Source organism: Phyllobates terribilis, unplaced genomic scaffold, assembly GCF_046119375.1.
Source record: "Phyllobates terribilis strain yellow unplaced genomic scaffold, ASM4611937v1 Scaffold_2286__1_contigs__length_146259, whole genome shotgun sequence".
Lineage (NCBI taxonomy): Eukaryota > Metazoa > Chordata > Amphibia > Anura > Dendrobatidae > Phyllobates > Phyllobates terribilis.
Window position 1 is genome coordinate 72,742 of NW_027365044.1, and position 20,763 is coordinate 93,504.

Consider the following 20,763-nt stretch of genomic DNA (forward strand, 5'->3'; position numbering starts at 1 on the left):
GAGGTCTTAAATACCATAGCTTGGATGTGTGCCTTATGCTGTAGATCTGTGGATAGAGTTGGATAATATATGATTATTGGTGTGTCCAATCCTGTCCATAAATAGTTTTTAACTTAGAGTGGTTGTTCCCGTCTTTTGTATTGATTTTTTAATTTAAATAAAAATAGTAATTTTAATATAAATCTCTACTTTTGGCTTTGACATAATTCCGGGGGAGGTATAAGAAGCTGTGGGGTAACGCCGTCCGGTGATCTCCGAGGCACAATGGTACTTAAGGGTAGATCACCAGCCAGGCACGGGCGCAGTGTCCTTAATGGTGGCTTCAAAGCAGCCCTCCCCACCGCATCAGCAGCAAGAGCAGCAGACCATGCTGCAGCAGCACGAGGAGACGGAGCAGCCGCAGCGTGTGCAGCCTTGGCGCCAGAAGCGCACCCAGGAGCAGCGTCTACCACAGGATAGGAGTGGTGCGCGGTCTGGGACACACAGCACCAGGGATTCAAGATCAAGCCGGCATAGCTCCAGCAGGATCGATGATTCCACGGTCTCCCGAGGAGAGATACCATCCTGCCTCCCGTTCCGGTATCCCTTTTATCTGCTGAGTGGTGAGTGAGCTATGTGACAGTCGACTTATTAATGTAGACTTGTTTTAATCTCTCTCCCCTTCTCCCTCTTTCTCTCTCCTTCCTCTGCATCAGGAGGCCACTAGAAAGAGTACAGGGAAGTCCAAACACAGAGTGTGTGCCCTGTGTGAACAAGGTCTGGCCAAAAATGTTATGTCACCAGTGTATTGAGGAGACAATTTCGGAGGGAACTCCAAACTTTTCCTTAAATTTAAAATCCCCTATTAAGACGGAGGTTGAGAGATCGCGAAAATCCTTTTTCACACACAAAGGAGAGTTCCCAGAGCCGTAAATCCAAAACCCCACCCACCCTCTCAGATTCAGATTCTGATGAAGAAATGTTGGATGATTCTACTGACTCCTCCTCATGGGATAGTGATTTAGGCACGGGTCACTGTTTTCCCTTAGAAAGTGTTGATAATTTGGTTAAAGCCGTCAGGTCCACAATGGGACTGGTTAACCAGAAGGCAAAAAAATCAGTTCAAGACAATGTTTGGGACTCTGGATCGGAAAAAAATGAATTTTTCCAATCAATGATAAGGTACAAGGACTCATCAAGGAGGAGTAGGATAGACCTGAAAAGAAGGGTCCCCTTCCATCTTCCTTCAAAAGGAAATATCCTTTTGATGAGGAGGCCACTGCATCCTGGAGGCCCCGAAGCTGGATGTTGAGGTATCCAAAGCTTCAAAAAGATCTTCCCTCCCTTTTAAAGATGAAAGGTTACTGAAGGACCCAATGGACTGAAAGGTTGATACCTTCCTTAAAAGGCACTTGGGAGTCATCTGAAGGGGTGTTAAAACCAGCCACAGCTGCAACCTGTACTGCCAGATCTCTCATGATTTGGCTAGACAGCTTAGAAGACCAGGTTTAAAAGCAATGCATCACAGGATTCCATTCTGGCCACTCTTCTGGTTTTGAAAGGGGCAGCGGCCTTCCTGTCTGATGCCTCTGCAGATTCCGCCAGGTTGGCAGCTATATCTACTGCCGGCCGTAGAGAGGTTTAGTTAAAATGTTGCCTGGGGGATATGCAAACAAAAGGAAAACTATATTCGCTTCTGTGTGAAGGAGACTTCCTATTTGGCACAACTCTGGACACAATTCTTGAGAAGGCAGGGGACAACAAGAAGGGATTCCCCAAAACCTTCTTCCCATCGTTTAAGTAGTCCTTTCGGAGGAAGAAATTTAACAGCAGAAGAACATCCACGGAACAACCTAGATGGGAGGCTTGTCCCAGGAAGGGAAAAGGTTTTCTATTTGGCTGGGCCCTCCCAAGAAAGTCGAAAACACCCAAAGTGACTCTTTATCCCAGGTGGGAGGGAGACTCTCTCTCTTCCTTCCAGCCTGGGAAAGGATTTCTTCCAACAATTAAATCCTCAGGTTGATAAGATTGGGATTGAAGCTGGAATTCCTGAGGAACCCACCAGAGAGATTCATCTTAACTGCCATAAGATCCTCTCCGCCAGAACAACAGGCGTTGGAGGAAGAGGTGTTAAACCTCCTAAGAAAGAACGTGTTACGGGAAGAGACACCAGAAGAAAAAAAGGGAAGGATTTTATGCCCCCTTGTTTCTTGTGAAAAAAAACAGACGACACATACAGGGTAATAATCAACCTGAAAGGCCTGAACAAATGTTTGAACATTCCATCATTCAAGATGGAGACAATAAGATCAAGGATAAGTTTACTATTTCCCGGTTGCTACACGGCAGTACTAGACCTGAGAGATGTATATTATTATGTGCCGATCCATCAGAGCTTTCAGAAATACCTCAGAGCGGCCGTAAAAGTACGGGGGATCATCAGGAACTTTGAATACAGAGCCCTTCAGTTTGGCCTGGCAGCGGCGCCCCATATATTTACAGAACTTATAGCGGAAGTTACATCCCATACTTAAGACGATTTCCTAATAGTTGGAAGAACTTACGATCATTGCCTGGCTCAAGTGGAACATGTATGTGCCATCTTAAAAAGCTTAGGATGGTGATTAAACCTGGAAAAAATCCAAATTGGCTCCACAGACAACTCAGATCTTTTCAGGCCTTACACTGGACTCAGTTCGGCAAAAGTGCCACCTGCCCGATCAGAAAAAATAAAAAACCTGGTTTCAGCGGTCATAACAAATCCAGTAATGACTCTCAGAGGGGCCATGTCTCTGCTGGGGTCTCTCACCTCCTGCATTCCAGCAGTATGCTGGGCCCAATTTCACTCAAGAGAGTTACAATGGGACGTCCTAAAAAACAAAGTCGTCCTCCAGGGATATCTGGAGGGCAAATTGACACTCCCTCGCAATGTAATACACTCACTCCATTGGTGGTTGATGGTGGACATGGTCCAGATGGGCGTCCCCTGGGTTCTCCTTTTTGCCAGAGTAATAACCAAAGACGCCAGCCCCAGGGGGTGGGGGGCGCATCTAGGCAACCACCTGATACAAGGAACTTGGTCAGAGATGGAGAGACTGGAGTCCTCAAACATGTGGAAGCTCCGTGCGGTAGAGAACGCACTAGTCAGCCTATTACCCCTCTTACAAGGTCACCACGTAAAAGTACTGTACGAGACCCATGTCACTCGCTCGAAATTCCGTACGCAGCTAGCAGGGAGGATTTTTTCTCAAGTGGAGGGGAAGATCCTGTTAAAAGCTCTTCACAGCAGAGGGAATGACAACACGAAGGCAGATTTTCTGAGTCGCAGGTCACTGTTGCAGGGTGAATGGGCACTAAGTTCTGTTCAATGTATCCCACGGAAAATCCTCTGGTAGTGGACGCCTTCCAGTTCAGATGCGACTTCAGACTGGAATACGCCTTTCCTCTGACATGTCTAATTCCAGCAGTATTGAGGAAGATCAGGGAGGATCGGGCACGGGGGATTCTTATAGCCCCTTCTGGCCCAAGAGAAACATGTCGGTCACAGACCCCTGGATCCTTCCAGAGATCCCCGACCTTCTTGCTCAAGGTCCTATATTCCATCCTCAGGTGTAAAAACTACACTTAGCAGCCCCGAACTTGAGAGGTCATTACTAGAAGGCCGGGGATTCTCTTTGAAACTGGTTACTACTCTACTAGGAAGTAGAAAACCGATCACTACAAAGATTTACGGTAGAACCTGGAAGAAATTCTTATCATCTACAGGGTCCTCCCTGGGGAAAGGGAAGTCCCCGTAAAAGCCATCTTAGAGTTTCTACAGAAAGGGCTGAAAAAAGGCCTGGTGGCTAGCACCTTAAACGTTCAAATTTCTGCCCTGGGGGCCTTGTATAAATATAATCTAGCAGGTAACAGATGGGTGGCTAGATTTGTGAAGGCATGCAGTAGAGCCAGATCAGCCCCTATAATAAAGATCCCGCCTTGGGATTTAAATCTAGTGCTGAATGAGTTAACAAACTCACCTTTTGAGCCCCTTAGCTCAGGGTCCATAAAGTTACTTACCCTTAAAACAATACTTCTCGTGGCCCTGAAATCAGCATGGAGGGTTAGTTATTTACAGGCCCAGCCTGCGGATCCACCTAATACCTTAATTCTGGAAGGTAGAGTAGTTTTGAGACCGGACCCTGCTTTCTTATCTAGTTTCACATGTCTCAGGAGATAGCCCTACCATCCTTCTGTCCCAAACCTAAAAATAGCAAGGAGGAGAAATTCCACACCTTGGATGTCAGGAGATGCCTCATACACTATTTAGAATCCACAAGCTCATGGAGGAAGGATAGGGCTCTATTTGTCTCCTTTCAGGGCTCCTGGAAAGGAACAAAGGTCTCAAAAGGCACTCTATCAAGGTGGATCCGAGAAGCCATCAGGATGGCCTATGCGGGATCAGGCAGAGATCCTCCTGACAATCTGAAGGCCCACTCTACATGGGGCATGGCAGCATCCTGGGCAGAAAAAGAGGATGTGTCCATTGAACAAATATGTAAGGCGGCCACATGGTAATTTCCGTCCACCTTCTATAATAGACTTGACCTTTCGGCCTCCTCTGATCTCACGTTTGGGAGAAGGGTTCTGCAGGCTGTGGTCCCTCCCTAATATACTTAATTCTCTGTAATTCTCTCGTTGATGCCGTCGTGGGTGACAGAAAAACACATATAATACTTACCGGTAATGTGTTTTTTCGGAACCCATGATGGCATCCTTATATTCACTCCCTGTTATTAAGATGGTCACCTTACGGTAGGTGGGTGTTAAATTATTCACGTGGGTGAAAGTTGGTATATAGTTATAAAATTGATGTGCTCTAACTGGGATGTCCGCTCATGCTCTGTAATCCACTGATGCGGACAGAGGTGCCGCCCTTTTTATCTTGAAGGTTTCCTGTCCTTGAAGGGCGGATCCCCTCACTCGTTGGTGCCATCATGAGTTCCGAAAAAACACATTACCGGTAAGTAATATACGTGTTTTTCACGACATATGCCTATAAGCCCCAAATCAATAGTGCCCAGATCACTGACAACAGCCATGCCATGTTTCCCATCTATGGAAAGGTAAAATCCCGATAAAAAATATGATGGCGATATCGACTGCTGTGATCGTCAGGAGTTAAGATATTGTGAATATTATAATTTTCTGAAACTGAAGCCACATCCCATGACCAGCCCTGTTATGAGTCATCAAGGGGAGGTGTGTGGGTGTAACTTAGGTGCTGATAAAATAAGGAGAATTATGATCTGTGTTCCATGTAGAGAGATACATATCAGTGTAGGCATGATCCACGTTCACTGGACGTTTCCAGTCTAAGTGCTCGCCTTCGCTAATCTCTGAGCCATCTCTGTGACCAGCGTTTAGTAAGTTTCTTTTGTTAATCCCATTTATTTTATGTATTTGTATATGCTTGTATATGCTTAATTGTTTTGTGAATGAAGCTGCTTTATCAATTTTACCACACGCGGAACGGCATAAAAAAAATCCCCCAAAAAACAATTCATGAAATGTTGGTTTTTGTTTATTCTGCCTCCCAAAAATCAGAATAGAAAGCGATAAAAGAATATCACATGCCCAAAAATGGCACCAATAAAAAATTGTCGTCCCGCAAACAACAAGCCTTCACCTGATTCTGTCGGCCAAAATATGTAAAAATTATAGCTCTCAAAATATGGCGATGCAGAAACTAGTCTTTAGAAAAAAAAAGCATCTTTTAGTGTGACACAGCTGCCAAACATAAAAACCCGATATAAATCTGGTATAGCTGTAATTGCACCGACCCGAAAGTATAAAGTCGCCTAATCACTTTTACCACACGTAAAAAAGAAATAAAACCAATTCTTCACCTGCTGCTGATTTGTTCATTCTGCCTCCCAAAGATCGCAATAAGGTTCGACTCACATTTATCCTGCACTCTGCGCTGAGTGCTTACACAGAGGTCTCTGTGTAAATCTCTGAAATACATGATTCAGACGGAACCCTCGGCGGAAGATTCCCTATAATGAGGCAGATGGAGGCACCGTGACCTGTGATCCGACGGTGTCCGTCTTTTTAGGTATGCATAAAACTGCTGTCGCCCACAGTTTTGTGCATCTCTCAAAAGGACAACGCTGAACAGAGGCCAGACAGAGTACAGAGTAACTCTTCTGCCTCATTATAGTGAATGGATCCCTCGGGGTTCATCTGAATCACATCACTCGCAGATTTAGATGGAAACCTTGATATAAGTGCTCTGAGTAGAGCGCAGGATAAATGTGATCTCGATAAATGTTATGTAAAATGTTCCTAACAAAAGCTTCAAATCAATCCACAAAAAAAGCAAGTCCCCACTATAGGGGGCTTCCACATTGCTGGTAGCACAAAGGCTCGGGAAAAGCGCCATGGCTCTTCGCCCACTAAAGAAATTGAGCAAATTCTGTGCTTCCAAATCCAAATGCTCCACTTCCTTCCCAGCTCCTTGAGTTGAAACAGGCGGAGTGATTGAGATAAGGGACTTTACGTGAAAGAAGAAGAAAAAGAAATCGCCGTGAAGTAGATCCTGAATGAGCACGCATGAAAGCATCATTATTTGTCATTTTTGTACTTCTGTGATGTTATTCTGTGATTCTGGGTATAATATATCAGGCTGATTCCTACAGGAGTTTCATGTGGAATTCTTGGAGTTTTCTGTGTTATGTTGAACAAATAATAAGCTTATCTCATAAATGGTGTGACATTTGGAATGGTTCCTGTATATTATGCATGATCAATCTGTTCAATTTATCCTAGAGAGTCACTGATCTGTGCCTATAGTGAACAATCTTGGTTTTATTACCCTAACTCCTGAGAATGAAGGTTTTGAAGACTGTATATTAATTATTCATTTTTAACAAAAGTTAGAAACTGTCATATTTGCTGCATTCCTCAAGTCTTGTTCTAATCTTCTCTCCGTGCGTGCTGTGTACTGACGGGAAGGGCTGCTCGGCTCCTGTGTGTGAGAGAAAGGGGTGAAGCCGCTGCAGACGTGTATTGTCGTACTGTACCGCCCGCTGAGAGGAAGATTGTAAGTTGGATGCTGAAAGTAAATATTGTGCCTATTTTAGGAAAATTTGAAAGTGATTATTTGGTCATCAGTGTATGATTGTACTCGCTTCCAGTTGTGTGCTGTGTGGCTGCTGTACAGCAGGTTAAGGATCAGCAGAGGTGGGTAGCCAGCTGCATGGCTGATCTAGTAGGTGAGAGGCTGGGCTTTCCCACTTTAGTCAGCAGGTTTTTAGGAGTGAGAGGCCGCGTGAGCCTTCCCACTGTCCATGGAGCTGGTCTGGTAGGTGAGAGGCCGCGTGAGCCTTCCCACTATCCATGGAGCTGGTCTGGTAGGTGAGAGGCCACGTGAGCCTTCCCACTGTCCATGGAGCTGGTCTGGTAGGTGAGAGGCCGCGTGAGCCTTCCCACTGTCCATGGAGCTGGTCTGGTAGGTGAGAGGCCACGTGAGCCTTCCCACTGTCCATGGAGCTGGTCTGGTAGGTGAGAGGCCGCGTGAGCCTTCCCACTGTCCATGGAGCTGGTCTGGTAGGTGAGAGGCCACGTGAGCCTTCCCACTGTCCATGGAGCTGGTCTGGTAGGTGAGAGGCCGCGTGAGCCTTCCCACTATCCATGGAGCTGGTCTGGTAGGTGAGAGGCCACGTGAGCCTTCCCACTGTCCATGGAGCTGGTCTGGTAGGTGAGAGGCCGCGTGAGCCTTCCCACTGTCCATGGAGCTGGTCTGGTAGGTGAGAGGCCACGTGAGCCTTCCCACTGTCCATGGAGCTGGTCTGGTAGGTGAGAGGCCGCGTGAGCCTTCCCACTGTCCATGGAGCTGGTCTGGTAGGTGAGAGGCCACGTGAGCCTTCCCACTGTCCATGGAGCTGGTCTGGTAGGTGAGAGGCCGCGTGAGCCTTCCCACTATCCATGGAGCTGGTCTGGTAGGTGAGAGGCCACGTGAGCCTTCCCACTGTCCATGGAGCTGGTCTGGTAGGTGAGAGGCCGCGTGAGCCTTCCCACTGTCCATGGAGCTGGTCTGGTAGGTGAGAGGCCGCGTGAGCCTTCCCACTGTCCATGGAGCTGGTCTGGTAGGTGAGAGGCCACGTGAGCCTTCCCACTATCCATGGAGCTGGTCTGGTAGGTGAGAGGCCGCGTGAGCCTTCCCACTGTCCATGGAGCTGGTCTGGTAGGTGAGAGGCCACGTGAGCCTTCCCACTGTCTATGGAGCTGGTCTGGTAGGTGAGAGGCCACGTGAGCCTTCCCACTGACCATGGAGCTGGTCTGGTAGGTGAGAGGCCGCGTGAGCCTTCCCACTGTCCATGGAGCTGGTCTGGTAGGTGACAGGCCATGTGAGCCTTCCTACTGTCCATGGAGCTGGTCTGGTAGGTGAGAGGCAACGTGAGCCTTCCCACTGTCCATGGAGCTGATCTGGTAGGTGAGAGGCCATGTGAGCCTTCCCACTGTCCATGGAGCTGGTCTGGTAGGTGAGAGGCCATGTGAGCCTTCCCACTGTCCATGGAGCTGGTCTGGTAGGTGAGAGGCCATGTGAGCCTTCCCACTGTCCATGGAGCTGATCTGGTAGGTGAGAGGCCGCGTGAGCCTTCCCACTGTCCATGGAGCTGGTCTGGTAGGTGAGAGGCCGCGTGAGCCTTCCCACTGTCCATGGAGCTGGTCTGGTAGGTGAGAGGCCAAGTGAGCCTTCCCACTGTCCATGGAGCTGGTCTGGTAGGTGAGAGGCCACGTGAGCCTTCCCACTGTCCATGGAGCTGGTCTGGTAGGTGAGAGGCCACGTGAGCCTTCCCACTGTCCATGGAGCTGGTCTGGTAGGTGAGAGACCACGTGAGCCTTCCCACTGTCCATGGAGCTGGTCTGGTAGGTGAGAGGCCACGTGAGCCTTTCCACTGTCCATGGAGCTGGTCTGGTAGGTGAGAGGCCTATCACATCTGGGCTTTCCTATTACAGTCAGCTGGTCTAACGAGTGAGAGAGCTACGAGAGCCTTCCCGTAGACAAGGTCCAGGAACACTGAGAGGGCATTTGCAGGAAGGTTAGCTGTGTGTAGAATAAGTTGAAGCCATGGGCAATTTGTTCTGGGTGCAGTCAGGGCCCCCAATGGGATCCGAAACAGCTGTACAGATAGAAAAAGATAGATATGGAGAGGAAGCAGTGAAGAGTGTGGGACCAACACTGAAAAAGGCAGACATGCCAGAGTGTGGATGCTTGGATGTGTAAGGGGGTGGCCGGAATGGTCATGTGTCTCTTCCCTCCTTGTGCACATCGTAATATACTCTGTGTCAGGATTTGTCAGGGATTCGTGCGCACATGATCCCGATTACTCACTACGTAGCTATCAGCAAGCGACCGGTGAGCGTATGACATACACACCTTCGGATTAAAACGCATGGAATATGTGCATATGTCTCTGTACGGTCACTGCCAGCTTCACGATAGCCCGATTACGATTATTCGCTGCCACCACCGATCAATTTTAAAATATAATACAAGCCTAATCGGACGCCTGCGTTCTGGTAGCGTGTATGGCTTCGGGGGAGGAACAATTACAGGACAAAAGAAACAGAACTATTACATGTTATATTTAATCCAAAAGGGAGGCAGTGTTTAGGAAAAATATACAAAAGGTTTTACAAAGGGGGACATTACAGTACAGAATATACAGTTACACAAATAAAATGGGATTAAAGAAGAACTTACTAAAAAGATCGCAGAGACGATTCCGTTTAGCTGGAGGGGAGACGCTCCAATTGATCGCTATCGAAAGTGACCCGTTCTATATGAAATATAGACTCCCAGCATGAGTACTGACCCATCTTCGGCTGGGTCTTTTATGCCGAGGGGGGGACCAGCCCACACATCCCCTGTGATGACATCACGTGGGTGGGGCTCCACCCTTCATGTTTTTATTAAAATATCTAACTTCTGCAATAACTTCTCGCTGGTTGATCGCAGAAGCTCGCAAGTGACGCCATATTCTTTATTACGAATTTACATTTCCTTCTTAGAGACTACACATGGCACAGCTGCAATCTGTTATTTTGATACTTTTGTGCCACAGTTCACCGGAGGGGCTCACAGCTACGGAAAACTATGCGTATTGTTCCTTAGCTGATCCTGCCGCTAAAATTATGTGTCCCATTATTATCGGAAGTATAGAACTTCTGATGTTCCATATTTTGCGTCGGCGAGACTGCAGATTTCTGTTGCGCAAATGAAGAATGCCCTGGGGGTGAGAGAGAATTTTTTTGAAGCCAGGGACTGCATCCTTCTCACCTAGGTGTATATTTGTCACAGGCTGGTGTCACTAGAAAATACACTCTTATGTTAATTGGGTTAGTAGCTCCCTTTGTAGTAGCATTTGCCTATTAGCCACTTCTCCGGTGCATGGTAATGTGGTAATTTGCATAGACAGCTCTTTAGATTGCTAGCTTTTCTACTCTGACAGATGGTTGATAAGGGAGGGAGGAAGAGTGGTTTGGGAGAAATTCTTAATATTTCAATGACAGTCTGTGTATTATATGTATGTGAACATGCATGTGACAGTTGTCGGACGTGTTAACTGCAGGGTTAGTGTAGGTTTAGGTAGGTAGATTGGGGGAGTGCAGAGGCGGGCACTTTAAGAGAGGAGATAGTTAAGCTAGGAAATAGTTAAGGAATTGGGAGCTGCTCAGTGTGGGATTAGCAGGACAGTTTAGAGAAGGGGAAGTTTACAGGCCAGCAGAGAACCGTCGGCCTGTAAATCTGACACAGGCTGTCCCATAGAATTTGGGTCCTACGGTCCACAAGAGGTAGCAGTGAGGCTTCCTCCAAAACCTCCCAGAGCGGAGGCTCAGACAGATGGAGATTAGTTCAGAGAAGGCTGTGCGGGACTCACAAGGCTGCAAGTGTCTTCAGCATCTCAAGGGCCAAAGTGGCCAGCAAAGAAAGGGAAAGAGTGAGACAGCCAGGCGGTAAATTAAGAACATGCGCTGTGTAAAGAACTGCAGCCCTGATAACGCGACTGTCCATCCTTGTATGCTCTGCTATGTCGAATTGAAAACTGAAAGTAAAGTTGTTTTTACAAAAAGGAGTGGAAGTCCTTCAGTGTGCAGGTGGCGGTCCCTGAAGGAAAAGGACCACGGATGTAGGAGACCTGCAACCAAAATGTAAGTGCCATGCATCACAAGCACAACACGGGAACACAGATCTAGGACGAGTTATTTGAGTTGTTCCCTTTATTTTTTTGAGCAGTGTACCCTCCATAGTGTATCATAAAGTGCAGACAATCACTACTGACGGGGGGTCCACAATGAGGGCGGATGAGCGAAGCAGGTAGGAAGCCCTCTTATGAGACAGTAGCTCCTTTGTGGACATCAGCTGACCCCATAGTAGAGGATAGAGATATAGATATATATACACATATATACATACACACAGTGGGTATGGAAAGTATTCAGACCCCTTTACATTTTTCACTCTTTGTTTCATTGCAGCCGTTTGGTAAATTCTAAAAAGTTCATTTTTGTTCTCAGTAAAGTCCACTCTGCCCCATCTTCACTGAAAAAAACAGAAATGTAGAAATTTTTGCAAATTTCTTAAAAAAGAAAAACTGAAATTCCTTGAGGGGTCTAGTTTCCAAAATGGGGTCACTTGTGGGGGGTTTCCACTGTTTAGGCACATCAGGGGCTCTCCAAACGCAACATGGTGTCCACTAATTATTCAAGCAAATTTTAAAATCAAAAAGTCAAATGGCGCTCCTTCCCTTCCGGACACTGCCGTGAGCCCAAACAGTGGTCTTCCCCCACATATGGGGTATTGGCGTGCTCAGGAGAAATCGTACAACAAATTTTGAGGTCCAGATTTTTTCTGTAATCCTTGCAAAAATAAAAAAATTTGGGTCTTGTCATAAAAAATATTAAGAACCCCCCCCCCACACCAAACCCCTCTTCCCACCTCCCTTATGTACCATCTATCAGAGTAAAAGAAGCTCAATAGGCCATTCAAATTAACATACGAATCCATTTCCTAGTAGCACCAGCCTGTGATAAATATACGCCTAGGTGAGAAGGATGCAGTTCCTGGCTTCAAAAGCATTCTCTCTTACCCCCAGGGCATCTCCATTTGCACAACAGAAATCCGCAGTCTCATCGGCGCCGACGCGAAATATGGAATATCGGAAGTTCTATACTTCCAATAATAATAGGAAACATTTTTAGTGGCAGGGTCAGCTAAGGAACAATATGCGTAATTTTCCAAATCTGTACGCCCTTCCGGTGAGGTGTAATGCAAAAGTATCAAAATAACAGACCGCAGCTATGCCATGTGTAGTAATGGAAAATATGGTATCACTCGCGCACTTCTACGATCAACCCGCGAGGAGTTATCGCGGAAGTTAGATATTTTAATAAAAACATGAAGGGTGGAGCCCCGCACACGTGGTGTCATCAGAGGGGAGTGTGTGGGCAGGTGGTGGCAGCGAATAATCTTAAGTGTGTTATCGTGAGGCTATCAGTGATAGTACAAGGACATATACACATATTCCATGCGTTGGAAGGTGGTGTGTACGCCGTGCGCTCACTGCTAGCTGATAACTACTCAGAACAGCCTGCAGCCTCCTATATTGATCACAGTGGGTGGTCTCTGTGAGTAATCGGGATCCTGTGAATCCCTGACAGGTCTAAAGTAAAATTTTTGTGAAAAAAGTTAAATGTTCATTTTTTCCTTCCACATTCTATTAATTCCTGTGAAGCACCTGAAGGGTTAATAAAGTTCTTGAATGTGGTTTTGAGCACCTTGAGGGGTGCAGTTTTTAGAATGGTGTCACTTTTGGGTATTTTCTGTCATAAAGACCCCTCAAAGTCACTTCAAATGTGATGTGGTCCCTAAAAAAATTTTTTTGTAAATTTTGTTGGAAAACTGAGAAATCGCTGGTCAACTTTTAACCCTTTTAGCTCCCTAACAAAGAAAAATTTGGTTCTAAAATTGTGCTGATGTAAAGTAGACATGGGGGAAATGTCATCTATTAACTATTCTGTGTGACATATCGCTCTGATTTAAGTGCATAAAAATTGTGAAATTTTCACCAAATTTCTGATTTTTTCACAAATAAACACCGGTGATATTTATTTATTTCACTCACTTTATAGCGCCATTAATTCCACAGCGCTGTACAGACGAGATCATATCAAATAAAGGTCACCATCATGAAGTGCAAGAATCAGGGGGGTCCGCTGAAGCTCAAAGCGACAGCGGTCATTAACGTGCAAACCGCCCTCGGAGATAAAGGGGTTAAATAGTGTAATTCACATAAAGGCAGCCCAGACTGTAAGCTCTTGTGTGACAGGAAAAAGGACGGGGGTGGAGAACGTCCCTCTCTGGTGGGGCTCGGAGATGGGAATATGTGCTATGAAACTATTACTGCGACTTCATCTGGAAAATAAACTTTAGCTTTGGGCACCAGATTACAGTAAGGAGGCGCTGGAGCCGAAAGAGAAAGACGCCTAAAGAGAAATCTTCATGGGCGCTGCAGAACATGTACAGGCGGCCCAGCGGAGAGGAGAGGCGGGACAGCGGAGAGGAGAGGCGGCCCAGCAGAGAGGAGAGGCGGCCCAGCGGAGAGGAGAGGCGGCCCAGCGGAGAGGAGAGGCGGCCCAGCGGAGAGGAGAGGCGGCCCAGCGGAGAGGAGAGGCGGCCCAGCGGAGAGGAGAGGCGGCCCAGCGGAGAGGAGAGGCGGCCCAGCGGAGAGGAGAGGCGGCCCAGCGGAGAGGAGAGGCGGCCCAGCGGAGAGGAGAGGCGGGACAGCGGAGAGGAGAGGCGGGACAGCGGAGAGGAGAGGCGGGACAGCGGAGAGGAGAGGCGGCCCAGCAGAGAGGAGAGGCGGCCCAGCGGAGAGGAGAGGCGGCCCAGCGGAGAGGAGAGGCGGCCCAGCGGAGAGGAGAGGCGGCCCAGCGGAGAGGAGAGGCGGCCCAGCGGAGAGGAGAGGCGGCCCAGCGGAGAGGAGAGGCGGCCCAGCGGAGAGGAGAGGCGGCCCAGCGGAGAGGAGAGGCGGCCCAGCGGAGAGGAGAGGCGGCCCAGCGGAGAGGAGAGGCGGGACAGCGGAGAGGAGAGGCGGGACAGCGGAGAGGAGAGGCGGGACAGCGGAGAGGAGAGGCGGGACAGCGGAGAGGAGAGGCGGCCCAGCGGAGAGGAGAGGCGGCCCAGCGGAGAGGAGAGGCGGGACAGCGGAGAGGAGAGGCGGCCCAGCGGAGAGGAGAGGCGGCCCAGCGGAGAGGAGAGGCGGCCCAGCGGAGAGGAGAGGCGGCCCAGCGGAGAGGAGAGGCGGCCCAGCGGAGAGGAGAGGCGGCCCAGCGGAGAGGAGAGGCGGCCCAGCGGAGAGGAGAGGCGGCCCAGCGGAGAGGAGAGGCGGCCCAGCGGAGAGGAGAGGCGGCCCAGCGGAGAGGAGAGGCGGCCCAGCGGAGAGGAGAGGCGGGACAGCGGAGAGGAGAGGCGGGACAGCGGAGAGGAGAGGCGGGACAGCGGAGAGGAGAGGCGGGACAGCGGAGAGGAGAGGCGGGACAGCGGAGAGGAGAGGCGGGACAGCGGAGAGGAGAGGCGGCCCAGCGGAGAGGAGAGGCGGCCCAGCGGAGAGGAGAGGCGGGACAGCGGAGAGGAGAGGCGGCCCAGCGGAGAGGAGAGGCGGCCCAGCGGAGAGGAGAGGCGGCCCAGCGGAGAGGAGAGGCGGGACAGCGGAGAGGAGAGGCGGCCCAGCGGAGAGGAGAGGCGGCCCAGCGGAGAGGAGAGGCGGCCCAGCGGAGAGGAGAGGCGGCCCAGCGGAGAGGAGAGGCGGCCCAGCGGAGAGGAGAGGCGGCCCAGCGGAGAGGAGAGGCGGCCCAGCGGAGAGGAGAGGCGGCGCACCGGAGAAGCGATAAACGCGAGAGGAGGCACACCGGAAAGGAGAGATGGCGCACGCAAGAGGCGGCACACCGGAGAGGAGAGGTGGTGCATGCGAGAGTCGGCACATCGGAGAGGAGAGGCGGCGCAGGCGAGAGGCGGTACACCGGAGAGGAGAGGCGGCACACGCGGGAGAGGCGGTGCATGCGAGAGGCGGCACACTGGAGAGGTGGAGCACAGCGGAGAGGAGAGCCAGCGCAAACGAGAGGCGGCACAGCGGAGAAGCGATAAACGCGAGAGGAGGCACACCGAAGAGGAGAGGCGGCAAACGCGAGAGGCAGCACACCGGAGAGGAGAGGCGGCGCACACAAGAGGCGGCACACCGGAGAGGAGAGGCGGTGCATGCGAGATGCAGAACACCGGAGAGGCGGCGCACGCGAGAGGAGAGGCGGTGCATGCGAGAGGCGGCACACGTGAGAGGAGAGGCGGCATATGTACAGCTTTCTGGGGTCAAAGTGGCGGCGCACAGGAGAGGCGGCGCACCGGAGAGGAGAGGCGGCCCAGCGGAGAGGCGATAAACGCGAGAGGAGGCACACCGGAAAGGAGAGATGGCACACACCGGAGAGGAAAGGCGTCGCACCGGAGAGGAAAAGCGGCGCACGCGAGAGGCAACACATGCGAGAGAGGTGGCACACTGGAGAGGCGGAGCACACCGGAGAGGAGAGGCGGCGCAAACGAGAGGCGGCACAGCGGAGAGGAGAGGCGGCACACCGGAGAAGCGATAAACGTGAGAGGAGGCACACCGAAGAGGGGAGGCGGCAAATGCGAGAGGCAGCACACCGGAGAGGAGAGGCGGCGCACGCGAGAGGCAGCACACCGGAGAGGAGAGGCGGCGCATGCGAGAGGCGGTACACTGGAGAGGAGAGGTGGTGTACGCAAGAGGAGAGGCGGCACATGTACAGCTTTCTGGGGTCAAGGTGGCGGCACACGCGAGAGGCGGTGTACCGGAGAGGAGAGGTGGCACAAGCGAGAGGCGGCACACTGAAGAGTAGAGGTGGCACAAGCGAGAGGTGGCACACTGGAGAGGAGAGACGGTACACCGGAAAGGAGAGGCAGAGCACTCGAGAGAGGCAGCACACCGGAGAGGCGGCACAACGGAGAGGAGAGGCGGCACAGCGGAGAGGCGGCACAGCGGAGAGGAGAGGCGGCACAGCGGAGAGGAGAGGCGGCACAGCGGAGAGGAGAGGTAGGACAGCGGAGAGGAGAGGCGGGACAGCGGAGAGGAGAGGAGGGACAGCGGAGAGGAGAGGCACTGTCCCTACATCTACTCATGCATAATACTAAGTTATGCTCACCTGGTGGTCTGAAGATTAGGGGGAGGACGTGGCCAGAATCTGGGTGAAGAGAGGCCTTAAAAGAAAGAGATAAGTAGGAAAATTAAATCATATTACATGTGAAATTCATGCAAGAATAAATTTACACCACAGAAAACCCCAAAACCCCAGGAAAAAGCAGTGGACCTGCCCTGCCGAGCTGATCCACCGAACAGGACCTGTGACCCCCGAGAAGGAAGACGTCACTCACCGCACAAAGCTTAGTGGCCTCCGTCACCTACAAGGAAACAACAATAAGCACCAATTAACACTGCTATCATCCTGTGTATATATACAGGGGGATATATATATATATACACTGTACAGGAACACTGCTATCATCCTGTGTATATATACAGGGGGATATATATATATATACACTGTACAGAAACACTGCTATCATCCTGTGTATATATACAGGGGGGGATATATATATATATATATACACTGTACAGGAACACTGCTATCATCCTGTGTATATATACAGGGGGGATATATATATATATACACTGTACAGGAACACTGCTATCATCCTGTGTATATATACAGGGGGGGATATATATATATACACTGTACAGGAACACTGCTATCATCCTGTGTATATATACAGGGGGATATATATATATACACTGTACAGGAACACTGCTATCATCCTGTGTATATATACAGGGGGGATATATATATATACACTGTACAGGAACACTGCTATCATCCTGTGTATATATACAGGGGGGATATATATATATACACTGTACAGGAACACTGCTATCATCCTGTGTATATATACAGGGGGGGATATATATATATATACACTGTACAGGAACACTGCTATCATCCTGTGTATATATACAGGGGGATATATATATATATACACTGTACAGAAACACTGCTATCATCCTGTGTATATATACAGGGGGGGATATATATATATATACACTGTACAGGAACACTGCTATCATCCTGTGTATATATACAGGGGGGGATATATATATATACACTGTACAGGAACACTGCTATCATCCTGTGTATATATACAGGGGGGATATATATATATACACTGTACAGGAACACTGCTATCATCCTGTGTATATATACAGGGGGGGATATATATATATACACTGTATAGGAACACTGCTATCATCCTGTGTATATATACAGGGGGGATATATATATATATACTGTACGGGAACACTGCTATCATCCTGTGTATATATACAGGGGGGATATATATATATATACACTGTACAGGAACACTGCTATCATCCTGTGTATATATACAGGGGGATATATATATATATACACTGTACAGAAACACTGCTATCATCCTGTGTATATATACAGGGGGGGATATATATATATATACACTGTACAGGAACACTGCTATCATCCTGTGTATATATACAGGGGGGGATATATATATATATATACACTGTACAGGAACACTGCTATCATCCTGTGTATATATACAGGGGGGATATATATATATATATATATATATACTGTACGGGAACACTGCTATCATCCTGTGTATATATACAGGGGGGGATATATATATATATATATATATATATATATACTGTACAGGAACACTGCTATCATCCTGTGTATATATACAGGGGGGATATATATATATATATATACACTGTACAGGAACACTGCTATCATCCTGTGTATATATACAGGGGGGATATATATATATATATATACACTGTACAGGAACACTGCTATCATCCTGTGTATATATACAGGGGGGATATATATATATACACTGTACAGGAACACTGCTATCATCCTGTGTATATATACAGGGGGGGATATATATATATATATACACTGTACAGGAACACTGCTATCATCCTGTGTATATATACAGGGGGATATATATATATACACTGTACAGGAACACTGCTATCATCCTGTGTATATATACAGGGGGATATATATATATATATACACTGTACAGGAACACTGCTATCATCCTGTGTATATATACAGGGGGATATATATATATATACACACTGTACAGGAACACTGCTATCATCCTGTGTATATATACAGGGGGGGATATATATATATACACTGTACAGGAACACTGCTATCATCCTGTGTATATATACAGGGGGATATATATATATACACTGTACAGGAACACTGCTATCATCCTGTGTATATATACAGGGGGGATATATATATATATATATACAATGTACAGGAACACTGCTATCATCCTGTGTATATATACAGGGGGGATATATATATATATACACACTGTACAGGAACACTGCTATCATCCTGTGTATATATACAGGGGGATATATATATATATATATATATATACACTGTACAGGAACACTGCTATCATCCTGTGTATATATACAGGGGGATATATATATATACACTGTACAGGAACACTGCTATCATCCTGTGTATATATACAGGGGGGGATATATATATACACTGTACAGGAACACTGCTATCATCCTGTGTATATATACAGGGTGGGGATATATATATATATATATATACACTGTACAGGAACACTGCTATCATCCTGTGTATATATACAGGGTGGGGATATATATATATATATATATACACTGTACAGGAACACTGCTATCATCCTGTGTATATATACAGGGGGATATATATATATATATACACACTGTACAGGAACACTGCTATCATCCTGTGTATATATACAGGGGGGGATATATATATACACTGTACAGGAACACTGCTATCATCCTGTGTATATATACAGGGGGGGGGATATATATATATATACACTGTACAGGAACACTGCTATCATCCTGTGTATATATACAGGGGGGATATATATATATACACTGTACAGGAACACTGCTATCATCCTGTGTATATATACAGGGGGGATATATATATATATATATATACACTGTACAGGAACACTGCTATCATCCTGTGTATATATACAGGGGGGATATATATATATATATATATACACTGTACAGGAACACTGCTATCATCCTGTGTATATATACAGGGGGGATATATATATATATATATATACACTGTACAGGAACACTGCTATCATCCTGTGTATATATACAGGGGGGGGATATATATATACACTGTACAGGAACACTGCTATCATCCTGTGTATATATACAGGGGGGGATATATATATATATACACTGTACAGGAACACTGCTATCATCCTGTGTATATATACAGGGGGGGATATATATCTATATACACTGTACAGGAACACTGCTATCATCCTGTGTATATATACAGGGGGGATATATATATATACACTGTACAGGAACACTGCTATCATCCTGTGTATATATACAGGGGGGGATATATATATATATATATATATATACACTGTACAGGAACACTGCTATCATCCTGTGCATATATACAGGGGGGATATATATATATTACACTGTACAGGAACACTGCTATCATCCTGTGCATATATACAGGGGGGATATATATATATATATATATACACTGTACAGGAACACTGCTATCATCCTGTGTATATATACAGGGGGGATATATATATATATATATATATATATATACACTGTACAGGAACACTGCTATCATCCTGTGTATATATACAGGGGGGATATATATATATATATACACTGTACAGGAACACGGCTATCATCCTGTGTATATATACAGGGGGGATATATATATATATATACACTGTACAGGAACACTGCTATCATCCTGTGTATATATACAGGGGGGATATATATATATACACTGTACAAGAACACTGCTATCATCCTGTGCATATATACAGGGGGGATATATATATATATACTGTACAGGAACACTGCTATCATCCTGTGTATATATACAGGGGGGGATATATATATATATATACACTGTACAGGAACACTGCTATCATCCTGTGTATATATACAGGGGGGGATATATATATATATATACACTGTACAGGAACACGGCTATCATCCTGTGTATATATACAGGGGGGGGATATATATATATATATATATATATATATATATATATATATATATATATATATATATATATATACACTGTACAGGAACACTGCTATCATCCTGTGTATATATACAGGGGGGATATATATATATATACACTGTACAGGAACACTGCTATCATCCTGTGCATATATACAGGGGGGATATATATATATATATACACTGTACAGGAACACTGCTATCATCCTGTGTATATATACAGGGGGGGATATATATATATATATATATATACACTGTACAGGAACACTGCTATCATCCTGTGCATATATACAGGGGGGATATATATATATATACACTGTACAGGAACACTGCTATCATCCTGTGCATATATACAGGGGGGATATATATATATACACACTGTACAGGAACACTGCTATCATCCTGTGTATATATACAGGGGGATATATATATATATACACTGTACAGGAACACTGCTATCATCCTGTGTATATATACAGGGGGGATATATATATATACACTG

At 47.1% G+C, this 20,763-nt stretch overlaps 1 protein-coding gene across 1 annotated transcript in view; it reads right to left on the bottom strand.

Annotated features, from left to right (window-relative positions):
- The window catches only part of LOC141245902 (sideroflexin-4-like), a gene marked incomplete at its 5' end in the record, with an annotated part of 34,403 nt that extends 17,911 nt beyond the window's left edge, over positions 1–16,492 (bottom strand). Inside the window, 2 exons of the mRNA XM_073669096.1 lie at positions 16,237–16,291; positions 16,466–16,492. Coding sequence (XP_073525197.1) covers positions 16,237–16,291; positions 16,466–16,492 — 82 coding nt within the window. The remainder of the gene's footprint in view (positions 1–16,236; positions 16,292–16,465) is intronic.
- Between the last annotated feature and the right edge of the window lie 4,271 nt (positions 16,493–20,763).